This window comes from Saccoglossus kowalevskii, chromosome 19, assembly GCF_978046115.1.
Source record: "Saccoglossus kowalevskii chromosome 19, keSacKowa6.1, whole genome shotgun sequence".
Classification (NCBI taxonomy): domain Eukaryota; kingdom Metazoa; phylum Hemichordata; class Enteropneusta; family Harrimaniidae; genus Saccoglossus; species Saccoglossus kowalevskii.
The window spans coordinates 3,489,960-3,515,283 of NC_140659.1; the positions used below are offsets into that span (position 1 = coordinate 3,489,960).

The 25,324-nt window shown below is 35.0% G+C and overlaps 1 protein-coding gene across 2 annotated transcripts; it reads right to left on the reverse strand.

Moving 5' to 3' along the window:
• Positions 1 to 5,632: 5,632 nt before the first annotated feature.
• LOC146730237 (uncharacterized) lies at positions 5,633 to 18,523 on the reverse strand. 2 transcript variants are annotated; one of them, XM_085493840.1, is made up of 8 exons: positions 17,631 to 18,523; positions 17,268 to 17,309; positions 16,749 to 16,897; positions 15,970 to 16,041; positions 14,621 to 14,716; positions 12,637 to 12,725; positions 11,501 to 11,596; positions 10,064 to 10,101 (listed from the first exon to the last, which is right to left on the reverse strand). In XM_085493840.1, exons 1-5 carry the CDS (start codon positions 17,839 to 17,841, stop codon positions 14,630 to 14,632), a joined length of 561 nt encoding a protein of 186 aa, XP_085349966.1. In that variant the 5' UTR covers positions 17,842 to 18,523; the 3' UTR covers positions 10,064 to 10,101; positions 11,501 to 11,596; positions 12,637 to 12,725; positions 14,621 to 14,629. The 2 variants fall into 2 exon arrangements, with proteins under 2 accessions (XP_085349967.1, XP_085349966.1); XM_085493841.1 differs by lacking the exons at positions 14,621 to 14,716; positions 15,970 to 16,041; positions 16,749 to 16,897; positions 17,268 to 17,309; positions 17,631 to 18,523 and adding exons at positions 5,633 to 6,744; positions 9,227 to 9,334; positions 9,607 to 9,687 and having other exon boundaries at positions 9,999 to 10,101; positions 12,637 to 12,726.
• Positions 18,524 to 25,324: the final 6,801 nt, after the last annotated feature.

A 25,324-nucleotide genomic window follows, 5' to 3' on the forward strand; every position in this document is an offset into this window, starting at 1 on the left:
GAAATGTGATGATTAGTACTTGATCAGTTGAAAAACCGAAAATTCACTAATCATTATGCAAATTAGGTAATTAGTAATTAGGTAATTTTCACCAAAAACTAATCAAATCTGCGCACAAGTTCAGAGCATCTATATACAAAGTTTCATCAAAATCCAATGAGTGGTTCTTTAAATATCAATGGAACAGTCATGGAACGGCTAAAATTAGCTTATTATCACGCAAATTAGGTAATTAATATGCATGGAATTTTACTAAAACCTAAGCAAATCTGCGCATTGGTCCAGAGCATATATGCACCAAGTTTCATCAAAAACTGATGTATGGTTCTTGAGATATTAGTGAAACAGACGAACACACATACACACACACACACATACATACAGGTGTCCCATGAATTGTGGAGCCACCATTGAATTAACTTTTAATATAGTTGAATTAACTTTTAATATAGTTGCGATATGAACTTGATTAAAACGCGTTCCTATATAGGGTTGCGTATTAATTGGAGTTTAATTAAACTCAATTACAATGCAATACAATGGAGAATTGCACTTTAATTAAGTTTAATTAAACTAGAGTTGAATATCCCGTGACTGAACATAGAAATGTTTGCGAAGCTTAGGTTTAGTATCGGGGTAAGGTATGGTATATTTATATTAACATTAATATTAATATAACGTGAACCATACCTTCCCCGATACTAAACCTAAGCTTCGCAAACCTGACTTAAATTCGATTAAATATTAATATAAATTATGAAACATTGTGGAGCCACCAATTTGGGGCTCCACTTGTACAAAGGGCTCCACTTTGTTTGTGTGTGTCTGGTCTACTGGCTCTACTTCTGCGTCTACACTTTGTTTTAAACAGGAAACAATGTGGAGCCCGAGTGCAAGGCGTCACTTTCAGGAGGGGCTTCACATCGTTGGTGTGTAAACAGGCCAATGGCTCCACATTTCATGGTTTACTAACGCACACACACACACACACACACACATTCTCGCATTACTATATGCTCAGAGGACTCGGTTTCTAGACCAGTCTCCGAGGACGTCACTTTCTAGTGGGTTTACAGGCTTGATATTTAATTACATAATATAATATTATTGTAGGTATACATGGGTTAGTAGAGTTTAGCAATCAGACCATTTCTTCAAGGACCTGCGTTTGACTATCATACTGAGGACCTCCTTTCTGAGGACGCGATTTTTTTCAGAGGACGTGGAAAATCTCGGGGGTGTCACTCCCACATGTGCAAAGTGTCACTTCACATGTCCTCGAACTGATATGAACAAGAGCATAGCATTCACACATATAAGTGCAATTCACAAATGGCAGTATAATTGTTATAGAGAATTGAAACTCGTACACTCAGTTACCAGCAAATGCGAGGTATGTCTTCTCTGTAACAAAAATCAGATCGAAAAAATGAAAAACAATTTGTGATGCCTTGCCCTGTCTATGCCCAGCACAAAAACATTCCATTTATGTATACAAAATATTCACAAATTTGCTTGAGCAATAAATCTCTGTGAATACCTTTAGTTTAATATTTGTAAATCTGTTTTGAATTTAGACAGCAACACTTCCTAAATTTTTAATTTTTTTTTCTTTGTCATGTCACTTTTCATCTATCCATTATCATCCATTCCAATGGATGTTAAGTAATTAAGTGTATAAATAAAAATAGGTGTGGATATTTTTGTATATACAACATCGTCCAATAACTTAGTGGTGCTGAAAATTGGGTAGGGAAGGTAGCTGCTCCCCTCTCGTTCTGCACAATTTTATTAGGGAAGCAAGCATTTCTTTTTAACATTTTTTGTACAAAATGGCAATGTACATCTCCAGTAGGGGACAACACTGATAGTTGCATAAACTGCAACTGTAATTCTCAGAGCAATGAACTCCTATCAGTATTTATCTAGCATTGTTTCCAAATTTTGAATTCGCTGAAATAGAATAGGGTTGGAATCTGGTTGATACAACTTTCACACAGAATATCACGCTATTTTCTAATAACCAACTTTATTTGCAATAGTTTGAAGGAATACATATTCCTTTCTTACATTATAATGAGCAGAGATCAAAGTGTACTTGTTAATAGTATAGGCAGGGAGTTTTCCATAGTTGTGTTTTTTCTCAGCCACATGTGGCATTATGTATAGAAAATTTGTAAATATTTTTAGTATATTTTTTCGTTTCTGTTGGAATGCAATATCAAACAAAATGTTTATTCTTATTTTGAAACTTCCAGCATGAAAAGGTGGTAATTTTCCATCCCAAATTTAGGTGAGATAGAGCATATGGTACTCCAAAATTTAAACAAGACCATGTTGTGGATGACCACAGATAACTATGGTAGTGGAAGGAATAAACCTGTTTGGAACTCAAGTACACCTAAGATCAAATGCACAAAATGATCATTGTAAATGATCTAAATGCTTATGCCCATAAACTTAAAGGGTGGTGGTCGGCGCAGCGGGTGTTTGAATTACACGTAAACAATGTATTTCACACGCATTGTATGCATCGGTACAAGTCCATTATCAACCAGGCCATGGCGCAACGACCACCTTGCTTTAGGATTTATTTAATGAAAAACAAAATATATGGAGGTAGAAATACATGAAAATATTAATTAATCATAACAAAGAACACAGGAACTCCATTAATGGAACCATGAATTCAGTCACTTATTTCAGAATGAGCTCAATTCAATAACATTTACATTAATTTTCTAGAATCCAATTATGTTTTTATAATTCATCCCAAGTAACAAATGATGTACACAGAATATCTCAAACTTGCTATTGGCTTTTGGAGCAAAGCATGATTTTGATTGACATGATTACCATAAGACCAATCAGTGTAACATGTTTTTTAGAATGTAGGACAAGTGCACATGTAGAATACTACTGAGTAGCAGAGATAGGTTTGTTTCACCTGATCACACATTCAGTTCAGTATAAAGACATAAATTTTTTGTGACCACTGTAGTTAAAATGACAATAGCTGCAACTATCGATATTTTCATTTTTATAAAACATTTCCTGCAGACACTGAAAGCATAGCATAAACGGACATTGTACATTAAATCATTGTCAGTGAAATAGGGGGGGGCACGGTTGCGTTATGGTCTCCATCTATTGAATTCCAGTTTTGATGAAAAATTACAGTACATGATAACTTACTGAAGGCCCTGGGTCAAATACGTTCCCAGCTTGAAAGGCTGACCGATCTCCACGCAATTATGTCTAAAACAGTATTTTGGTAATCTTTATGTAGGTATATTTAAACAAAATTTTTCAAAATCTATTGTCGCTTTAAGAACCTGTCACTGTTTCTATAGTACCAGTTATCAGAAATTAATGAAGGTATGACCCAACTGCAAAGGTTACAACAACTTGCATAGATTTGACCACAATATCTGACAGTGTGAGATTCATTGCAATAACAATGAAGTGGCCTTAAGGTATAGATGCATGTTCGTGGGCACTTTGAGTGAATTTTTTTTTTTTTTGCTTTTTCTTACCCAGACAGTCTTGGCTAGATAATGTTAAAATTTTGGAGCATTGTCAATGCTGAAACACTCAAAAAAAAAACGATTTTAAAATAGAGGGAACCGAGGCACACATATGTGATTAAATGTCCCGAAGTTTGTTTACGTTGCTTACAGTTGTAAATGATAAGTAAACAGTTTCACCCTTATCTCGCAACATGTCAACAACTTCTAGCCTGGCATATTGTTATATTACTAAATATTTTTGTTTTCACACATTTTTTTTCTCCCAAGGTATTTTAAAACTGAAGTATACAAAGTAAACATTTTTCGTTTTGCTGTAGAGATCACCCTGCTGATAGCATTGCAATGCAATGGATAAACACCATTGCTGTGCTGTATCGATAACTTTTCAATGGCATGCTCGGAAAAATGCTCGGTTAATTAAAAATAAAAAAATACCCTGGAAATTAGAGAAAAATTGCCAACAAGATTCTGTTTTTAAGCACCACGGAAAAATGAAGCACTCTGTGATGCCATCTTGGTTACCTCAATCGGAAACCCCCTTGTCAGCTAGCATGCACCTGTAGCGATGTCGAAAAGTACGTTCTGCAACCTCTGGTACTAAGGCACTCTATAAATCGGGTACTTCCAGAGGTCAGGGTTCGTTTAATTTTTATCGACCCATCTCATCTTTAGTTGAATGAAACCTGTCTCGATTTACAATATTTTCCCTCCCATTTAGATTTTTTCTCACAGGCAGTTGACCGATTGAGTAGTAAAAACTGCAAATAGCCGTTGTGTAGCAAAATATTACGGCCCATTTCAAACTGGTCGTCTAACTTCGCATGGTCCATTTCACTGGAGATCACGAAAAACTGAGTCATACAATGTATTTTTTTTAAGGTTTGAGGGAAAGTAAATTTAGACTCAATCCGCAATGTTTATATAACTGTATGAATATCTCATCAGCTTTACGTGATCCATTGTGCCCCTCCCTCAGTGGAAATGATAACACGACACCGTGACAGTTTTCGTGCAAGGTGTTGACTCTGCAGACAATTTTACGTCCGTTTCCCTTGAATTGTAAATATTTTTATTTTATTTTTTATCTGACGATTGAACATCAGCAAGCATCGATGTATGATGGATTTTGGCATGTCGTTGTGATGCAATAGCCATTTTTGTAGACGATTAACGTCACTTTCATAAAACAGGCATTATCTCCGTTCGTGTTTTCTGGTTAGTCACAGAGATTGGAAATTAATTAGCTTCCACAGTTTTTGTCAGTTTGTCTTGAAATTCTCACACTATTTTGACAACAACCTATTATTGTTTTGAAAAAAGTTAAATATAGTGCATAATATGGAGATCCCGTCATTACTTTTTTCACCATGTTTCTTTTTGATTATTTATGTATGTAGCCTTGCCTAATCTTGCTAAACATTCAAACAAGCAGCCTGTCGGCTGAGATAGCTCCGCTGTTAGCAATGCACATGGCAATTAAAGAACAGAAGATATCATTAGAAAATGAACAAATCTGAGAGAGGTCCACATGTAGTACCTATATGTATAATATATCAAAGCAATTGGACTTGCGGTTTTCAACAAGAAGTCGAAAATATCACTTTTTACCAAAAATTACAAAAATATTCATCAAAATTAGAGAATTAAAGATATCATCATGAAATGAACAAATCTGAGAGAGGTCCACATGTAGTACCTATATATAATATCAAAGCAATTGGACTTGCGGTTTTCAACAAGAAGTCGAAAATATCACTTTTTACCAAAAATTACAAAAATATTCACCGAAATTAGAGAATTAAAGATATCATTAGAAAATGAACAAATCTGAGAGAGGTCCACATGTAGTACCTATATATGTAATATCAAAGCAATTGGACTTGCGGTTTTCAACAAGAAGTCAAAAGTATCACTTTTTACAAAAAATTACAAAAATATTCACCAAAATTAGAGAATTGAAGATATCATCACAAAATGAACAAATCTGAGAGAGGTCCACATGTAGTACCTATATATGTAATATCAAAGCAATTGGATTTGCGGTTTTCAACAAGAAGTCGAAAATATCACTTTTTACCAAAAATGACAAAAAAATTCACCAAAATTAGAGAATTAAAGATATCATTACAAAATGAACAAATCTGAGAGAGGTCGACATGTAGTACCTATATATGTAAATATCAAAGCAATTGGACTTGCGGTTTTCAACAAGAAGTCGAAAATATCACTTTTTACCAAAAATGACAAAAAAATTCACCAAAATTAGAGAATTAAAGATATCATTACAAAATGAACAAATCTGAGAGAGGTCCACATGTAGTACCTATATATATATAGTATCAAAGCAATTGCACTTGCGGTTTTCAACAAGAAGTCGAAAATATCACTTTTTACTAAAAATGACAAAAATATTCACCAAAATTAGAGAATTGAAGATATCATCATGAAATGAACAAATCTGAGAGAGGTCTACCCAAGGTACATATACACCAAGTATCAAAGCATTCAGGCTTGTAGTTTTCAAGAAGAAGTCGAAAAAGTAAAACATTGACACGGACGACGGACGACGACGACGGACGACGACGACGACGGACAATCACTCATATGATAAGCTCCGCTCGACAAAGTCGACAGCGGAGCTAAAAAGAGAATGTTTGTACCTGTTTTCTATAATTTAAAATCGTTTTTTGAGTATGTTCCACTATTCACAATACTGCGAAATTTTAACAATCTATAGCCAAGACTTTGGATAAAAAAAAGCAAAAAAAAAACAAAATTCACTCCCAAGTGCCCAAGAACCTGTATCTATACCTTAAATCATAATCCTGCTGGAACGAATCCCTTTCTATAAAAAGAGTTTAATACTACCATGGCCGAGCACCTGATGAGGTGAGATGTAGAATCAGGTGTGGTAGCAAATATGAACTGGCGGCTCTTTAGCAGTTCTTTACAGTTTGATGTATACCACATTATTATATAACATCTGGCAGCAAAAATAACAGAATTCATTTATCCTTCCGCGTTTTATGTACCGTAATCAAATTACGAACACAATCTTTTACATTTTTCCAGGACCTATGGCACAAAACTGGATTCTGTTGTAAACAACTACTGCAAGCAGCCTTTCCAGGCACGTGTAGAAGTCTAATATCTTGCGAAAAATAATTTGTAACAGCCATCTTTTCTTCAACACTCCATATCTTATATTCTGCACCTAACACAAAAAGAAAATATCAAGTAAATCTACTGTTACAAAGTAACAAGGTAAATAGACAGCCGCAAATCAAAATCTGTTGCTGCAAAATTGTTTAGATTTTCAAAAAGAAGTTGTTTGAAATAATAGTTGAAAAATTGCCATCACTCAAAATCAAAACAAGGTGTATAAGTAATATCCTATGAGTAATTTCAAATTAAATGACATTTTCATATGTTGATTTTTTATGGTTTTGTAAATGACCACCAGTCAGTCAAACATAACAAAAACAAATCAACATGGATATGTAATAAATGATGTAATGCAATTTTAAAGTAAACCTTATATTTAATTATATTATAGCATTATCAATATCAGTGGATTTTATGATGTCAATGCAGCAGATTATTCGCAATAATGTATCCCATTATTGATCCCTGTACCATGGATTTGATTACAATGTAGTTTTCGAAAATGAATAAAGGAGAAACTATTTAAAAAGAGAAATTGCAAGCATCCTCGTTAGCTCTCTACGTTAAAGCATGCTCGGTTGAAGCATTTCATCTAGTAGGCATGCTTCTAGATTCCACGACTGATGCCGCTGTCATGTCCCTAATCGTGTCAATGAACTAAGGTTAACCCGGGATGATTCATCCAAGCAGATGCTGCTATGTTTACAGAGTGTGAGTACAGAAAAATGAATAGTAGTACTACACTTATTTGTGAAACAAGATTGTTGTCAGGTGTCTTTTTTTAGTCCCTGTTCGAACGAAGTCCGAAAACGGGGACTATCATTTTGGGTTAGTTCCATCCGTCCATCCGTCCGTCCGTCCATCCGTATGTATGTACGTCCGGAGCTATATCTCAAACACCAATTGACTGATTTCATTCAAACTTTACATGAAGACATAATATCTTACATATACGCGTCAAGTTACTTTATTATCGGAGCAAAAATGGCCGACTTGTGGCCATTTTGGATGTAAAATTTGCTATTTCTGATACCTAAACGTGTCTGCAGCAGTTTCTCGGAGATGACTGGGCCGATTTGGATCAAAGTTGGTATGATGATCATACATATTGGTTTGTAGTTGCACGTCATTTTTTTATCGTGATTCGAACAAATATGGCGGCCATCTTGTTTTTCATGGTACCCATGCTACTTTATCTTGAATGCAATGAATGTCTCTGTTTAAAGTTTGTACAAAGATAGTATACCAAGAGATTCATCTGCACCAGCATGGTTTTTGTGATTCAATTCGATATGGCTGGCCGATGCCCAATTTTAATGTATAAGCGCTAAATCGTCATTTTCACATGTCCGAGGCTGTTTCTCAAAGATGACTGGGTCGATTTGGATTAAACTTGGAATGATGATCATACACATTTGGTTATATGTGCACGTCATACTTTTTTCGTGATTCAAACAAATATGGCGGCCATTTTGTTTTTCATGGTACCCATGCCTACTTTCCTATGAATGCAATGAATATTTATGTTTAAATTTTGTACAAAAACAGTATACCAATAGATACATCAACACGAACATTATTTTTGTAATTTGATTCAATATGATTGTCCAATTCTCATGTAAAAGCAATAAATCATATTTTTTTTTACAAATCCATCTCCTATTAATGGTTTCAATCTAATCTCAATGACTTCATCAGCATCAAATTGATATGTCAAATCACAAAATTTTGGACGGGGACTGTGTCGTTAACAATGACTTGTTATTTATACAGCAAGATTAAAATCACTGTTTGTAGGATGGCTAACACCCACTAGCTTTCCAGCCATGTTCACTCACTCGCTACGCATTCGTTTGGCTTGAAGTATTCATCAAATCATGGGCCTCTCGTAGCATTTGAAAATAGCTATTACAGAACTGTAGCCAATAAAATCCACCTCAATGGTTTGAAAACACTTGCTGGATTGGGTAACAATACGACAACGTACATGTACCCATGGTACACACTCCTACGCACAGTCAATTCCGTCAGTCCATAGGCGGCCGTCTAGCATAGCATAGTGCAAGGTCGTGACGGACACCAAAAGTACTAGTCACTGTGTGCCGTTCACTCGGGCGACCACTACAATGCTACTCCACACCACACTGTAAATTATTTAATTACAAGAATATTTGATGGATAAAAACTAGTTTCTTTCTTAGTTTGCCATATGAGATTGTGAATACAATTTTCAGAAAGACATTTTAAATTATTCAGATTCACAGCCAGTGACTGCGAAACAGTTCTGTTCACTGTGGATTTTTCTCGAAATTTTCCATTTTTTAGTGGCAGCAAATCCACTGATATTGAAAATGCTTCAAAAAATAACAATAATAAATTCTTTGTCAACTCATAATGGAGTAAGCTTTCGTCCATTATGGGTTGGCGGGTCGTTCATTATTGTTTAAATAGACATCATAAAGTCATAGTCTATGAGGTGCAATACACATTGAAATTTTGGCAGCTAAAGACATACTGAAACAGTTCCATACCTTGAGGCATCTGTCTGCTTTTTTTCTTTACACTAGATGAAGTCTGAGTGAAAGAAACATCACTTTTGCCAGATGCCCTTCTTTTAGGATAAGCAAGCTCATGCTGAACTAAAAGGAAGAATCAAGTAAAATGTAAATGAAAAAGAAAGAAGAAAAATGAATCCTGCAATTCATATATGTTAGTTATAAATTGAAATTCTGCCAGCTTCATGCATGCTGAACAATTTGAGCCAGAACGAATCAACACCCATCATTGTAAGGATAGTAATATCTCCAGAAAGTGTATATATGAAGGGACTGCACATAATGATAAAAACGTATGTTACTTGATACAAAGCATGTTTCCAACTTACCAATCTGTCAAAATGTGGCACACTTACCTGGATGTGCTTGTTTAGCTTTTTTTTGCTCTTCAGTCTGAAGCAATGGTTCATTTGTGTTTGAGTTTTGCTCTTTAACACCTGCAAGAACAGCCAGCCATTTAATTCATGAAAGTCAATTATAAAAATTTGAAAACAGTGTATTTAAAAAAAAAAACAATATTGGCATACGATATGAACCCAAATGACACTAAATTACACACTATGATTTTAAAAGTTGTTTGCATTTCTGATTTTATTTACTTTCAAAATCACATAAGAACTCAAGAAAAGTATATACTTAAAATTAAAAGGAAGAAATTCTGAATGTGGGTAACAAACATGAAAGCCAATACTATAAAGTTAACACAAGAAAATCCAGTTATTTTTTCAAGAGAGAATGTCTTATTTACCTGATTCTGAGAGCCAATATACGATATCTTCTCTGAGTTCAAAAACTTTGTCCATTCTATGCAATAATTGTGTGTATTTTTCTTTTGCTAAATACTCTGCAAACTTAAAAATTGATATACATGTAAATCATAGAACATGTATAAATAACTACATGCCCACATTATTTTTCATCCGCCAAAAAGGCTTTGACAAAATAAAAATTACAAATAGGCAAAGCAATGCAATTATTATTACTGGCAACAGAAAAATGATCATAGACATCAGAAAGTGAAAAACCTCACAAGATGAAACTAGACAGCAGTCAAAGAAATATGAAATGTCTATTTCCCTCATGCATGAGCCATTTATTTCAGCTCAAAACTTGTTTACCAAAATGTGTTAATGCATGTTAACTTGATGTTAGCTTTGCATCAGTGTAACATAATGTTAGCATATTCAGGGTTGTAAAGTTGATTCTTATTCAAAGTTTTTAAATATAATTAAAATAGTGTTTGAATCAAAAATATAATACATTTGAAAGGGTAAAACACAAATACAACTGTGCTCCAGAAAGATAGATATTTTATACTTTGCAGCCACATGTTTTTTCAGTAATCATGTTTGTCAAATAATGTATCTACTATCATCCAATCCTTGATCTGTACTAGACGAGTGGCAATAGAACTGCTTTGATATAATCTATAGATTTTAACTTGCGTACAATCAAGTATCCGTAATAAATTGGCCATTCTTATTAATACATTCAAAGACTATTACTACTGTTATTTTTACGAGAAGTATTTTTGACAAGTGGAGATCGTTACTGAATTACCCTATAGAAACTTTATTGACATCGTAGCAATGTTGAATTACGACAATGGACACTATTTACATGTAATTTTCGTCCTATATAATGTGATAATAATAAACTATAATTCTCATTTCAAATATGGATTGATTTTGTACAGTCCTTGCGCAGAAAATTCAAAGGGAAGTCATGGACTGATGTTTCAATTCATCTGTAATAAATAATGCATCAAACACAGTAAACCACTGTTGGGTGACAGTGAATGTACCAACAGGGACTGCAAATCTAAATGTTGTCTTGGCGCTGGCATGAGGCCATGGCAAGCAATCAATCAGAGTTGTGAATTTGAATAGTTGTTTTGACAACTTTTTCCTATCCCTGATAAGTAGCATGTAATCTAGTAGTAGTAATCTAGACAACTTATTTTCATTCTGCTATATTTTATGCCCACTGTTTTTATCAACAAATATTTTTGTGAGTATTTCCATACAGTCACAGCCTACTGTTAATACAAAGCTTACATTCAATAATGTAGAGTTAGCAAGGTCATAACACGATTTTAACAAAGCATTAGCACATTAGGTAAGTAAGTATTTAGCTGTACTGTAATATCTATTTATATCTATTAAATTTCAACTGACACACGATGAGGTTTCCTGGCTGTAACACTAATACACATCAAAATATTCAAATGATTCAGGGATATATCCTTACCTCAATGACAAAAACTCCACAAGAGACACTTGCACTGCATGGTCAATTGTTGATACTTTGTAATTTCCATCTTCTTCTTTGTTAACTGCAAATTTACTAAAAAAAAGTGAAATATTTCAATCAAAAACTGTTAGAAGAGTAAAAGAACAGTGGAGGACAAATTTTTAGCTTTCAGAAGTGACAGTATCCAATCACCATAAACTAAAAATAAAGGTGTTTTCATTGCCATAGTCCTGTTCAAATTATGTTAACCAGTAAGTAGCAGATGAATTTACTAATATGATTGCTGTAAAACAGACACAAAGTAGTAAGTGTATTTGCAGAAGTGAAAAGTTACTACTTCAGCATTCATTAAAACCATGTACATGTTGATGCCATGCATGTACTAAACAATTTTGAATGGACGGATGAAAACAAAATATTGACCAGCCACGATGTGCATCACCCCCCCCCCCCTAAAAGGTAAAAGTTTGACTGAAATAAGTCCACACATGCCAAAAATGTGGTTCCAGCCATGAAAAATAGTTTGATTTTTAGATGCAAATTAACAACCAAAACTAATGACAGTCCATCCTTGACCACATCTTTATATGTACAATCATGTATGTCATGTACTATCCATGTACAAAAAATGAATTGAATTTCTTTAGGCCTGTTCCAGATGTGTGTCCTGAATACCATCCATCAAAATAAAAGTGGCCACCAGTTGGCTGTATTAGATCAACAATGGCAGCAAACTTTGACAAAATAAAAATTACAACTCGACAATGCAATGCAATTGTTATTACTGGTAACAGAAAAATGATCATAGACATCCGTGACACTGAAAAACTTCAGCACTGGTAAAATTTGAATGATGTTGGCCAAACTGCATCCAAAAACTGGCTCCCCAACATACTTGTACACATGTGTGCATAGATGGCCAGGACCTTAAGATTTTCCAAAGCTCATACAGGAATGGAAAAATTTAACTTACACATACATGTACCAAAATTGTACACACAGACCCAAGGCTTGAACATCCAATTTTAAGACCAAAAAATTACCTTATCAAGCCCTACAGATCAGAAACAGATTAGTACCAACAGTTGACTTATGGAAAACAATACATGTACATAATATAGACTAATACTCACTTCCAGTTCTGCTGAATTTGATTCATTTTCTCTTTGCTTTCCCCCAAAGAATTGAGATATAATATTTTGCGCTCCATTTGATTTACTTCCTGTCAAAACAATCATTAAAAAAAAGTGTTTTTATATCAGAAGCTTTATCATTAGAAGTATGTGTGTTTCATTTATATATAGACTATTATTCAAAACAACAGAATATATAAATAAGTATATCTATACAGGCAAGTCACATTCAAGAGTTCAACAGATAAACAAAATCTGTGTCAGATGCGTATAAGATATTAAAACAGAAAATGTGCCCCAATTAAAACAAGTCATAGTTGTATTTGGGTGAATTGACATTTGAGGACTAAAAATTATCTTTTGTCTGTCATTTATTGTGGCATTCAAAAAGACTCAAGAGCACAAAATTTCCATTCGGTCAACAGTCAAAAGTAATCAACATGTATACGCATTCACTGTGACACAAAATCGGGACAGGAACATTGAATGTTGGAATTGTTGACATGATGAAAAAAAAATGACATAGTTATGAGGAACAAGTCATTGAAAATTACACAGTCCCCATTAAATTTTTGAAAGTTCTCTTTATGCTCGTCATATTAAAGTGAAGGTGTTGGTTGTTGCGAGCGTGTCCTTGAAACTTGAGTCCCAAGTGGCAAATACAACAGATAGTTTATTTACATCAAATTCGAACATGTGTTGCGTGACAACCCCTCTGGTTTAAGATATAGCAGAGAAAAACAAAGATCACAAGTGAAAGTAAAACAAATTGAGGTGCACTCTGTTATTGCACTTGCTAAAATTGTTTAAAGTATGTTTAAGAAAATGCATGTCTGAAGATAGGAATGAGGCACTACAATTAAAAATTTTGAAATGCAACTCTGGACGGACAGACAAACGTACGAACGCACAGACAGTTGGATGCACTGACGAACGGAGGACATATCCTAACATGTATGATCTATGTAAACAAATTTGAATAAAAACTGAGAAAGCATGTCCAAAATATGACATTTTCAAAAAACAAGATGACTGCCAGTTGGCCATTTTGAATTGAAACTCATTGACTCGCTCAAACTGAGTCTACCATACACATAAGTCGTGATATTGGCATCTTGGAATAATTAGTTCTATTTTGCTATAAATAAGTGGGCATATATTTATGATGTTACTACATACTAAGAACAACATTGTCTTTATTATGACAGGAAATTATACTCATGATATTGCATGTACCATGGGGGATGTGTGGATAAATTCCTACACCATAGAAGCATGTATGCATGTGCATATATCCAATACGATGCATGATGAAAGCTCAAGACCTCACTGAATATAAGCCTCTAAGATTGTGCACTGTTGTCCCAGTTCAAGAAAAAGCTGAATATAAAAACAGTCTGAGTGCATATAAGCAGTATAAACTACCAGTTGTAGTTGTCGTGTGCAGATGAATAGAAATGTTGTAATATCTGTAAGGTAATTTTAGTTTCCAGTGCACAGCAACAGAAATATTTTTCCTAGTTACAGCTACCTGAATTCCTGTATACTGTAACCTGTGCAGTGAGTACTGCCAATATTTAATAATTGCATGTTGCAAAAAACTGTCTATCAAAAAATATATAATGCAAATAGTTATTTTTGCAGTAATAGTTGCCAACAGAACTAAAGTGCATAAAAAGAAATGAATGAAACAATTTTTGCACAAAATACCATTTTTCAAACATAAGTGTTCACAAAATCAGAAGGATGTACCAAAAGATTGACAGGTAGAGGTGCTTTGCACGACATAGCCTCCTATTCGTGTTCTACAAATTCAGTAGACAAGTAGGCAAAGATACTGAGAAAACTGCAAAGTGACAGCAAGATTTAATGAGAAAATTGAAATCAGTGCTTTGTTATCTGTATTACTGAATGAAAGATTATTATATAAATTTGTATATTGTATATACATGAGAATGACTAAGAAAAATTCTTAAATATTTACCACAAGAGTTCAGTGTCCATCTTGTATAATACCACAAATATTTTGTCCACCTTCATACATAGTTCCCATTATCAAGTCATGCTTGGAAAAATCAATCTGTAAGTGTAAATGAAAGTAGACAAGTCATTGTCAATGACACGTCCCCGTTCCGTTCATATTTGAGTGACATATACATTCAAAGCAGATCATGACCGAAATGCACCTGCATATGTACAACACATTGTACTAAATCTGAACAAAATCCATCCATGCATGACTGAGATCCGATTATGGAATTGTGAAAATACGTGATTTTGATGCATTTTCGGCCTTAAAATGGCCATCATTCAGCTATTGTTAAGCGGATCATGAAACAAATGCACATACATATTTGTGACATGATGTACCATGTGTGTGTGAAGTTTGAACTTGATCAATCCAGACATGTCTTGGATACGGATCCAGAACTGAATTTATTAAAACAAAATGGCCACCAGTCAGCCATTTCGAACTTGATCCGAAAAAAAAATGACGTGCATCAAGGTCCTATTATGTTTAATGTATGTACCAAATTTGAACAAAATCCGTCCATGCATAACTGAGATCCGGGTTCGGAATGGTGAAAATGTGCGATTTCAATGCATTTTCGACCTTAAAGAGGCCGCCATTTGGCTATCGTTAATGAAATCATGAAACAAATGCACATACATATTTGTGACATGATGTACCTTGTGTGTGTGAAGTTTGAACTCGAACAATCCAAGCATGTCTCACATACGGATCCAGAACTGAATACTTTAAAACAAAATGGCCGCCAATCGGCAATTTCAAACCCGATCCAAAAAAAAAAAAATGACGTGCATCAAGGTCCTATTATGTTTAATGTATGTACCAAATTTGAACAAAATCTGTTCACGCATAACTGAGATCCGGGTCCGGAATGGTGAAAATGTGCGATTTTGATGCATTTTCGGCCTTATTCGGCTATCGTTAATCGGATCATGAAAAAAATGCATGTGCATACAATGTATGTCCCATATAATGTGTGATGTATGAGTGAAGTTTGAACTTAATCGGTCCATGCACGTCCGCACACACGGACGCACGCACGGACGCACACAGGGCAAAACATAAGTCCCCGTTTTCGGACTACGTCCGAACGGGGACTAAAAGCAAAAATGAGTGAAGAGTATGCAACTTTGATAATAAAAATAAAAATAAGATCTTTTATACATATGCAGAATAGACACATGTGAAATTTCTATTTACTCGACATGTATACTGCTAAGAATGAAAACATACATGAACTAGTTTAGACAAAGTTTTATAAAATAAAGGTCACAAAAACTTTTAAAGCTTGATAATCTTACCTTCTTTGGATAAGTGGTTTCACCCCTCAGACAAATGGATGACATTAAATTATGGTCAAAAAATTTGATTCTCTGAGAAAAAAAATATCAAGAATATAGTTATCAAATTGACTTGAACATCATAGCTTTAATGATGCTCAGTTTAAATCACAAAGTTTAACTTAATTTAGAGCTATTAGTGATATAGAATAACAAATATTTCACAACTTGTAGTCTTCAGCTGGAAAAGTGGTAACAAAATTTACCACATACATGTGGAGCCTGGACATGTATAGGATATAAAACTAAACATGAAATTATGAATAAGAACTCAAATGAAAACAAATGGTGTTCAAAATAAAGTTTGAACTCCTCTGCCATCTAATAATTCTTTTAAGAGTGAGGTTATCTTCAGTTGTCCAGAAGAGAAATTGTTGAGCTATGCATAGCAATAATGTACATTAATGTACAAGAGAAGCTTTAACAAACAAACCAATGCCATTAATCCTGAAATTTAGTTTTTCAGATTTTTAAATTTGCCAAGACACCAATAGGTTGAACACATCTTTCTGAAAAAAAACCGAAATAGTATAATGTCCCCTATTGTATTAACAATTTAAACAAGATTTAATTTAGCTTTTATAATATTATCATTTCTATTTTTTAATTATATTATCTAGCACATGATAACTGTACAGCATGCTATAGTGTACACAAATTATTTCTTATCTAATTACAATGATGTGACACAGACTGTGAAGTAATTAATATAACTTTAAATTAATATAACTTTAAGTTACCTCTCTTTTTTGAGTGGCAGGATAGACAGCAGAATTGACAATATCATCAGAAAGTTCATTCCCATTCTTGAGATTCCTAAAACTGGATTCTAGTATCAAATACGGTTCTATCTTACATACAGCTAAATCTGCTGTTTTCTCAGTAGGTGCTGAAAAAATACCAGGTATAATGAAAGTAATAAAGATTCGGAAATGTACTGATCTGTGACAGTGTGTGCAAACACAGACGCTGTTCATGAAGAATAACGTAATGTAATAGTTTCATAGTTGGATTTTATTTCCCCTTTATAAAAAACAAGCCATGCATGGCACAGTCCCAGTTAGTTATCAAACTTAAGATGTATAGTTTTGTTTATAGTAATATAGTTGGAACATAAACATGTCAGAGATATGGATCCAGAAACTGATGCTTGATTATGATTTTTTTAACACCGAAATGATTGACATTCAGCCACCTTGTTTCTAATCGTCAATCCATCCATAAATTCTTGATTTTCCAGTATTATAACTCTCACATACCTTCAGGAGTCTTGATATCAATCAGCACTGATTCTTCATCATCTGAAATAAACACACATATTGATGAAGCATACAATAGTAATGAGAAATTAATTTTTTTTTGATGTAAGAACATCCATTTTTGTTTAGGCATAAATGTGATTTACGATTTTTAGAATAACATTTAAAAATTTCAAAACTGCAGTTGAAAACCATTTTGCCAACCACAGGAACTGTGGCTTTGGCATAAATACACTTTCGAAATGACTTCATCCAATCAGGAATTACTTTCACGAATATAGGGCGGTAAAAAAGAACATACCATCACCACATTCATTGAAAATATTCTGGCATATATGTACGTTAAAGTAAATCCATACTTACCATTCAAGTCAATCTCTATGTCATCAAGTGATTTGTTCTTGTACTTTTCTACAGATCCTCTTTCACAAGCAAGTAGAATTCTGCTGACTTTAGCGATCTGCAGGGTGTTTTGTGGGAGCCTATAAAACTTCCTATGAACTCTGATGTAATGACCCCAAAAAACAGCCAAAATTTCCTGTCCATTGTCTTTCAAGTTGAAAAGTTGAGACATAGTTGCAATTTGCTTTCTTAAGATTGGTTGAGTTGAAACATTCAGGGCAAGTCAAACCACATTTCTGTGCATATTTGTTCAAGCACATGGTAGCACGTATTGGATTCTCAAGCATAGTGAAGAACCAGATGTAGCTCATGTGTTGAGTTTTAAATCCAGAAGTGCTGAAAGAAAATTGCTGTGGCAAAAGCTAACAAAGGAAATCATGCAAATAATGTTGAAGTACTCAAGGCAGGAAAGGGTTTTCTAATTCCCTTTAAAAAAACCATCATATCAGATAGGTGCAACTAAATATGTTCCCTGTCCAGCCTGTTTGGGATATTTCATCCGAACTGAATTATGAAAACATCACAAATCATGTACAGCCATATTCTGAGTCAGTATTGTTCGTAAAAACATTCGTTAATGGAGCAGCGTTCAAGTGACGATCAGTAACAATCTCAGCTAACGGGCTACTAATTTCATCGGATGATGTGTGGTCTGACGATATGTCACACTGTGGTACTTGACACTGGATTGACTGAGTGGTGATTCCATCTGGTGTTGTGTGGTTGGTATTACATCACATCCTGGTACTTGAGACTTGGCTAACTGACAACTGATTCCATCCGGTGAAATGCAGTCTGGTAATATGTCAGAACCAAGTACCTGAGACTTGGCTAACTGACAACTGATTCCATTCGGTGACAACTGATTACATCTGGTGATGTGTGGTCTGATAATATGTCACACCCTGGTACATGAGACTTGGCTAACTGACAACTGATTCCATCTGGTGATGTGTGGTCTGGTAATATGTCACACCCTGGTACTTGACACTTGGCTAACTGACAACTGATTCCGTCCTGTGACGTGCAGTCTGGTAATATGTCACACCTTGGTACTTGAGGCTTGGTTAACTGACAACTGATTCCATCCGGTGATGTGTGGTCTGGTAATATGTCACACCCTGGTACTTGAGACTTGGCTAACTGACAACTGATTCCGTCCTGTGATGTGCAGTCTGGTAATATGTCACACCTTGGTATTTGAGGCTTGGCTACCTGACAACTGATTTCATCCGTTAATGTGCGGTCTGGTAATATGTCACACCCTGGTACATGAGACTTGGCTAACTGACAACTGATTCCATCCGGTGATGTGCGGTCTGGTATTGTGTCAGACCCAAGTACCTGAGACTTGGCTACCTGACAACTGATTCCATCCGGTGATGTGTGGTCTGGTAATATGTCAAACCATGGTACTTGAGACTTGGCTAACTGACAACTGATTCCATCTAGTGACGTGTGGTCTGGTAATATGTCGCACCTTGGTACTTGAGACTTGGCTAACTGACAACTGATTTCATCAGATGATGTGCGTTCTGGTAATACGTGACACCCAGGTACATGCTGGTATGACATAGCAGATCCTTGTGTTTGTTGCAAGTTTAATATCTACAAAAGCAATACAAATAGAAGAAGACAAAGATTTTAGAGCAATAAATATTTATATTTAATCTCACTCAACAGCATACAAGAAAATCAAGTCATTGGAAATAGCACAGCTATTTCACGTTACTTTTTCAACATAATGTTTTAAATACCATTATATGTGAAAAATGCATATACCATGTAGTAAACAAAATCTGTTCATGTATGAGCGAGATTCAGTTCCATATATATGGAAATGTACAACAGTAAGTTTGATGCTTATGTGATGTTTGAAGCATGTTCAAGCATGTCAGTGATCTGGTAAAGAATTCATAAAAAATGGCTACCAGTCAACAATTTTGTACCAAAGCAAGTCATTTCATGATATGACAAGAGTCATCCTTATTTTAACAGTAAACATAACTGAAATTAGTCAGCCACTTTGAATCAGAGCATGAAAGAAATGACATAGGAATAGTAGTTTGATTGCCATCAATCAATATATGTCAGAGGCATACTTTATAACAGCATTCCACCATTCTGAATCAGATCCATCCTGGTCAATTAATGTCAGATACAGCTCTGAAACCACATTCATTACAACAAAATGCCAACCCCCCCCCCCCCCCACATTCATAACTAACAACAAAATGACCACCAGTCAGCCATTTTGAATCCAGTCTGAGAAACAAAATTACTTGCAAACGTTCAATGTACATGTATGTATTAAGTTCACACAAGATCTATCCATACATGACCAAGGTCTGGAATCGGAATGGCATTGTTCTCCCCAAAAAAGGTGACAGGCATAATGCAAAAATTTTTCTTGTTTTGAATACTTAACCAGCTGCGAAAATTTACTAATGGACACGTGGGATAAAATTAGGTCAGCTTTTCTATAACATATTTCAAAAGCTCTACAAGCCCTACTACCGGTACATTGTTTACAAGTCATTGAAAATGACACAGTCCCCATTAAATTTTTGAAAGTTCTTTTTGTGCTCATCCTATTAAAGCAGAGGGGTTGTCGCGAGCGTGTCCTTGAAACTTGAGTTCCAAGTGGCGTATACAACAGATTGTCTATTTACCGTACTCGACCGCGTTAGCGCCCATGCCCGGGCAAGCGCCCACCCCCCACTTTTGCGCAATTTTTATATTTGGGGTCACATTCGGCAAAGCGCCCACCCCTTCAAAATGCAACTAATTTAAAACTTGGTCTTGCGTAACGAATCTTGGTAAGCGTTTTTATATGATACAGCGTGGACATCGACCGCTGTGAACATGTTGTGAATGCGTAGAACACGGTAACCGTGCGTAAACTATGCTTCGACAATGACCTGTTATTAATTAATACAAGTAAAATGCAATACATATTTCATGCCATATTCAGTCTAATTCTCAAAAATGGGTAGTTACTAGTTTTTTGGAAAAACCATGTCGTTTATTCGCTGAAATCAATTCCAACAGATCGTACTTCAACATCGATTATTCACTTCCGCATTGCGTTACCGGAAAGTCTTTGGGAATTTCCGAAGAATTGCGTCAGTACAACACAGCATTCTGAATAGTTAATAACCAACTTTGACCCATTAGGTCAAACGACGCTGCTGTAGGTCAAATCTGCAATTGCATCATGGCGGAAAGTGATTTTCATCGAGAGTTTGCGTACGATCCAACAACTTCGTCAGTGGAAATAATATGACAATTTTGACTTCGACTGTGTTCCAAAAGACTCAAATGTTTTTAATTCCGTAAATTATGGTGGTACGTAATTAATATTGTAATAAAATGTGCATATTTTTTGTGATCATTTCTGTTTCTTCATTGTGAAAATCAATGACGACGCAAATTAATTTAGTAATTTGATTTTCCCTCAAAGACGTAATCTGTCACTTGATGAATCAAATCTTTCATTTGCACTCCTTTTCGAGGGGGGTGCTCGGGTAAGCACCCACCCCTACAAAATCGTGATTTTCTGAGTTGAGGCCTCTGGGCGCTAACCCGGTCGAGTACGGTACATCAAAACACGTGTTCTGTGTAGTAGTAATATGGCCAAAAATAGAAACAGCCATTATTCGGCCATCTTTGATCTGATTATGAAACACACTGATATGTATGATGTATGTGCCAAATATGAATGAAAATAGTACATAAATTGTGGAAATATTAATAGTAGTAAGGCCAAAAGGTCAGATGGCTGTCATTCAGATTTTGAAACAAATTGTCATGGACATGCATCCTAACATGTATAAAGTACATGTATGTGCCAAATTTGAATGAAAACTGACAGAGCACGTCCAAGATACCGCATAAAAAAAAAAAAAAAGAAGATACCGACCATCTTTGATCCAATTACGAAAAAAATCGGCATGGACATGTAACCTAACATGTATAATCTATGTACCAAGTTTGAATGGCAACTGACAAAGCATGTCCAAAATACAACATTTTCAAAAAACAAGATGGCTGCCAGTTGGCCATTTTGAATCGAATCGCTAAACCACTGCATGTGCGTATCTCCCACATAAGGCACAAGGCACATGCAAAGAATGAACGGAATCGGTCTACAGGATTCTGAAATATGACTCAGAACAGACTGACGCACGGACGGACGAACGGACAGACTCAGGAACTCACAGACGGTCGGGGACATGTATCCTAACATGTATGATCTATGTACTAAATTTGAATGAAAACTGACAAAGCATGTCAAAAATACAACATTTTCAAAAAACAAGATGGCTGCCAGTCGGCCATTTTGAATCGAATCACTAAACCACTGCATGTGCATATGTGCCACATAAAGTACAAGGCACATGCAAAGAATGAACGGAATCGGTCCAAGGGATTCTGAGATACGACTCTGGACGAACGCACGGACTTCGTTCGAACGGGGACTAAAATACACTCCAAATTACAGCATGTTGTAAATTAAAAAAAAACTGAAATGTTTGTCCCATTACCATCTCTGGGGAGAATTTTGCCATTCATGACCTAATACTCCCTTTCGGAATACAACTTCTCAACTTTGTGATCTTAGAAAGACGATTTAACAACTCCTGTGTCTTATCAGTAACATTCACTTCAGTCTTGTATATTGACATAGTTTCTAGCTTGCAATCATGATATCCCAATTCCAAATTGGGCTGTTGTTGTAACCCAATAATCATTTGTCTTGAAAAAACCAGTTTAGCTTTGCTGATGACATTAGATACTAGCAGGATCTTTTGAATATTTGGGGCATTACGCAGTTTTCTGAATGAGAGCCGATTTCTATCTGAAGCAATTTTTTCAACTGATATACTGATTATCCTTTGTGCATCAGTTGTATCCATGTTTCTTTTTGAATACTGTAAAGGGATTAAAGGTACATGCTCAGTGAATGGTGGCCCAAAAAACTTGTTTGCTAAAAATATGTTAAAGATTGGGTGGGGTCTCTCTCATGGGTAAACGGGCATTAACAAATGACTTCTCTGGCAAATGAAAACTCATATTTGGATCAAATGTAGCTAATTAATTAATTAATGTTTCAAATCGTATGGCACATTGTTCATTCATAAATGCAACTTGAACTGTGACCTCTTGTTATATGATTTGAATACTCAGATCTTTGTTATGATTTTAGCAAATTAAATGTAATATTTTATATCATGGAAATTGAAGTCAGCTTATTGAAACACGACTCGAATGACATAATCATGTTCGGTTGTATTATCCACAGCCATTTGCCAGTGTACCACACCCACATGCTCAACCATTTTTAGCACTGAAGTAGGGAAATTCATGAATTTTACGGGTTTGCTATTGGATTTTTTTTTTCAACACTTCAAGGTAATAAATGCATAGTTGAAATGAACCAATACATTGATTTTAATGACTGTTTCACCTTGAGACAACTTAAATTTTTTTTTGGTTTAGCAATGAAAAATCAGAAAATATATATAATAAATAGTACCTCAATAATTATGGTTCTCAGTCGTCACATTGTTGTACATTATTCCCAGGAATTTTAGTCCAGGTTTGTCCTGTTTTAGCTGATCTTGCTGAATGATAGATATTGGTTTTGACTGTCCAAAACTCAGTATGGGCAAACTAATAGCGAACAACATTCCAAAAAATAGGCATTTTCAAACCATTAAAAATATTTTTCTGGATATATCTACTGACATACTGCCATACCATACACATGCAAAATTAACAAATACATGTAGCGAGTGCAAGGTCAGGATGTATTTTAGAAAATTAGAAATATTTCACTCAGTCCATATTCTTTTTCATGGGGAAAACCGGAATAATTATACAAATCTTGAACACATCATGACAAGTCAACGATCAGAAGAAAAAAATATCACACCAATGGACTTTGCAAACCAGACAATCCTACTGTACTTGTGTTTGTGGTAGTACATGTGCAAGTGTATGTGCAATTTCGAATGGAATCAGTTAAAGGAATGATGTGAACAAATATTACCCATTTCAGACTTTCACCAACTTCTCAACTGGAAATTGTATATAAATATATTTATAAGGCATATGCTGTTATAACATTATTATGAAAATAAGCATTATCTTACCTTATGCTCCCATGGTAATTTGACTGGTCCATAATCATATAATATTTCCTCATTGACGTGAATGTCTTTTACAGCAAATAGTGCCAGGTATGGCTGTCCTTTGAATTCAAGTGTTTTCATTCTTGCATTTGGAGATTTTCTTTCATGGTTTACTAGCCGCCCATATTTAGGTCCATTGCCAGGTTCATTAGTAGAATCGATACTGCAACATTGGCAAAATATAGCTTTTGAAAAATATATAGCAAGGTAGATTTTTTTTATGGACTAAGAGTTAAAAGATTATTTTTACTGTCACAATCATTCATTTGATATAGACTTAAGAATGACCAGCAATCCCAAGTTATTGATAATAGTAAATTGCATACAGTCATATATGGTCATCCACTACATTAAAAGAAATAAATGAAGAAATATTCTTTGTGGCTAACATGGCAAAGTTGTTAAAGCTTTACTATTACATAAAATAAGAATTTGATATTTGTTACAAATATTGGTAGATGGGGTTACTGGCCTTATTTGTTCATGTAATTTATTGGTGATAGTAGGTATGAATTAAAAAAACACCACATGTCTTGTGTTTGAGTTTGAATAATTTCTGTGGCTGTGGTACAGGGTCACATAGTAGTCACAACACAGACATGTACACAGTACTATGGGATAGGCTAATATTAAATGCAGTTTAAATGAGTTTCATATGAAAAGATTGTAAAGATGTGGACACTAACCAATATGTCTTACCCTTGAATTTAAAAAAAAGTAACGGAATACACTGCCATCAGAAGACTTCACGAATCTCTCCCTCCGACCCACTAATAAGTTCACCATCGTATTGCAATAAGAAATTTCTTTTATTGAATTGCTTTCCAGCAAGAACACCTCTACCTGGAATAAAATAAACCATAAATGATAAACTAGTCATTACACTTGTGACTTGGATATATTTCGAAATACAAGTTAACATGAAGCAGTGATGAAGCCGTTCAGTTATTTAGGACATTGAGCACCGTGGTAAACGGCAAACAGTCAGATTAAATATATTCTCATCTGAGGGACATCAAAGAATCGTACAACGAACAGCTGAAATACTTGCTGATTATCGCTAAAAACTATAAACAAACGTCTTTTTCAATATACTGAGATCTGAATGCACAAATCTAACGCAGACTGAAGTAAATTTCGATTCCACTGCCATGGTTCGAACGGCACAGGGTCTTCGAAAAACGTGCTGTCAGTCTTTGGTTTAGAATATAATGTGTTGTCAACTGACAGGAAATTGATTGCATATTATTAATCGCGCCGAACTGAGCACAAAAAATTTGTTAATTCTTTACATTATTACCTTCCTGAATAACTCCATTCACAGCATATCAAAAAATCACAGCTGATCAGAACAAAACTGCCATTTTTTATTGGGACCCCCTAAGCTCTTAAGACCAAAGACTCCCTAAGTTTTATTATAGAATTTTGTATTTGGAAACTGGTGTAATATCAGTGTTC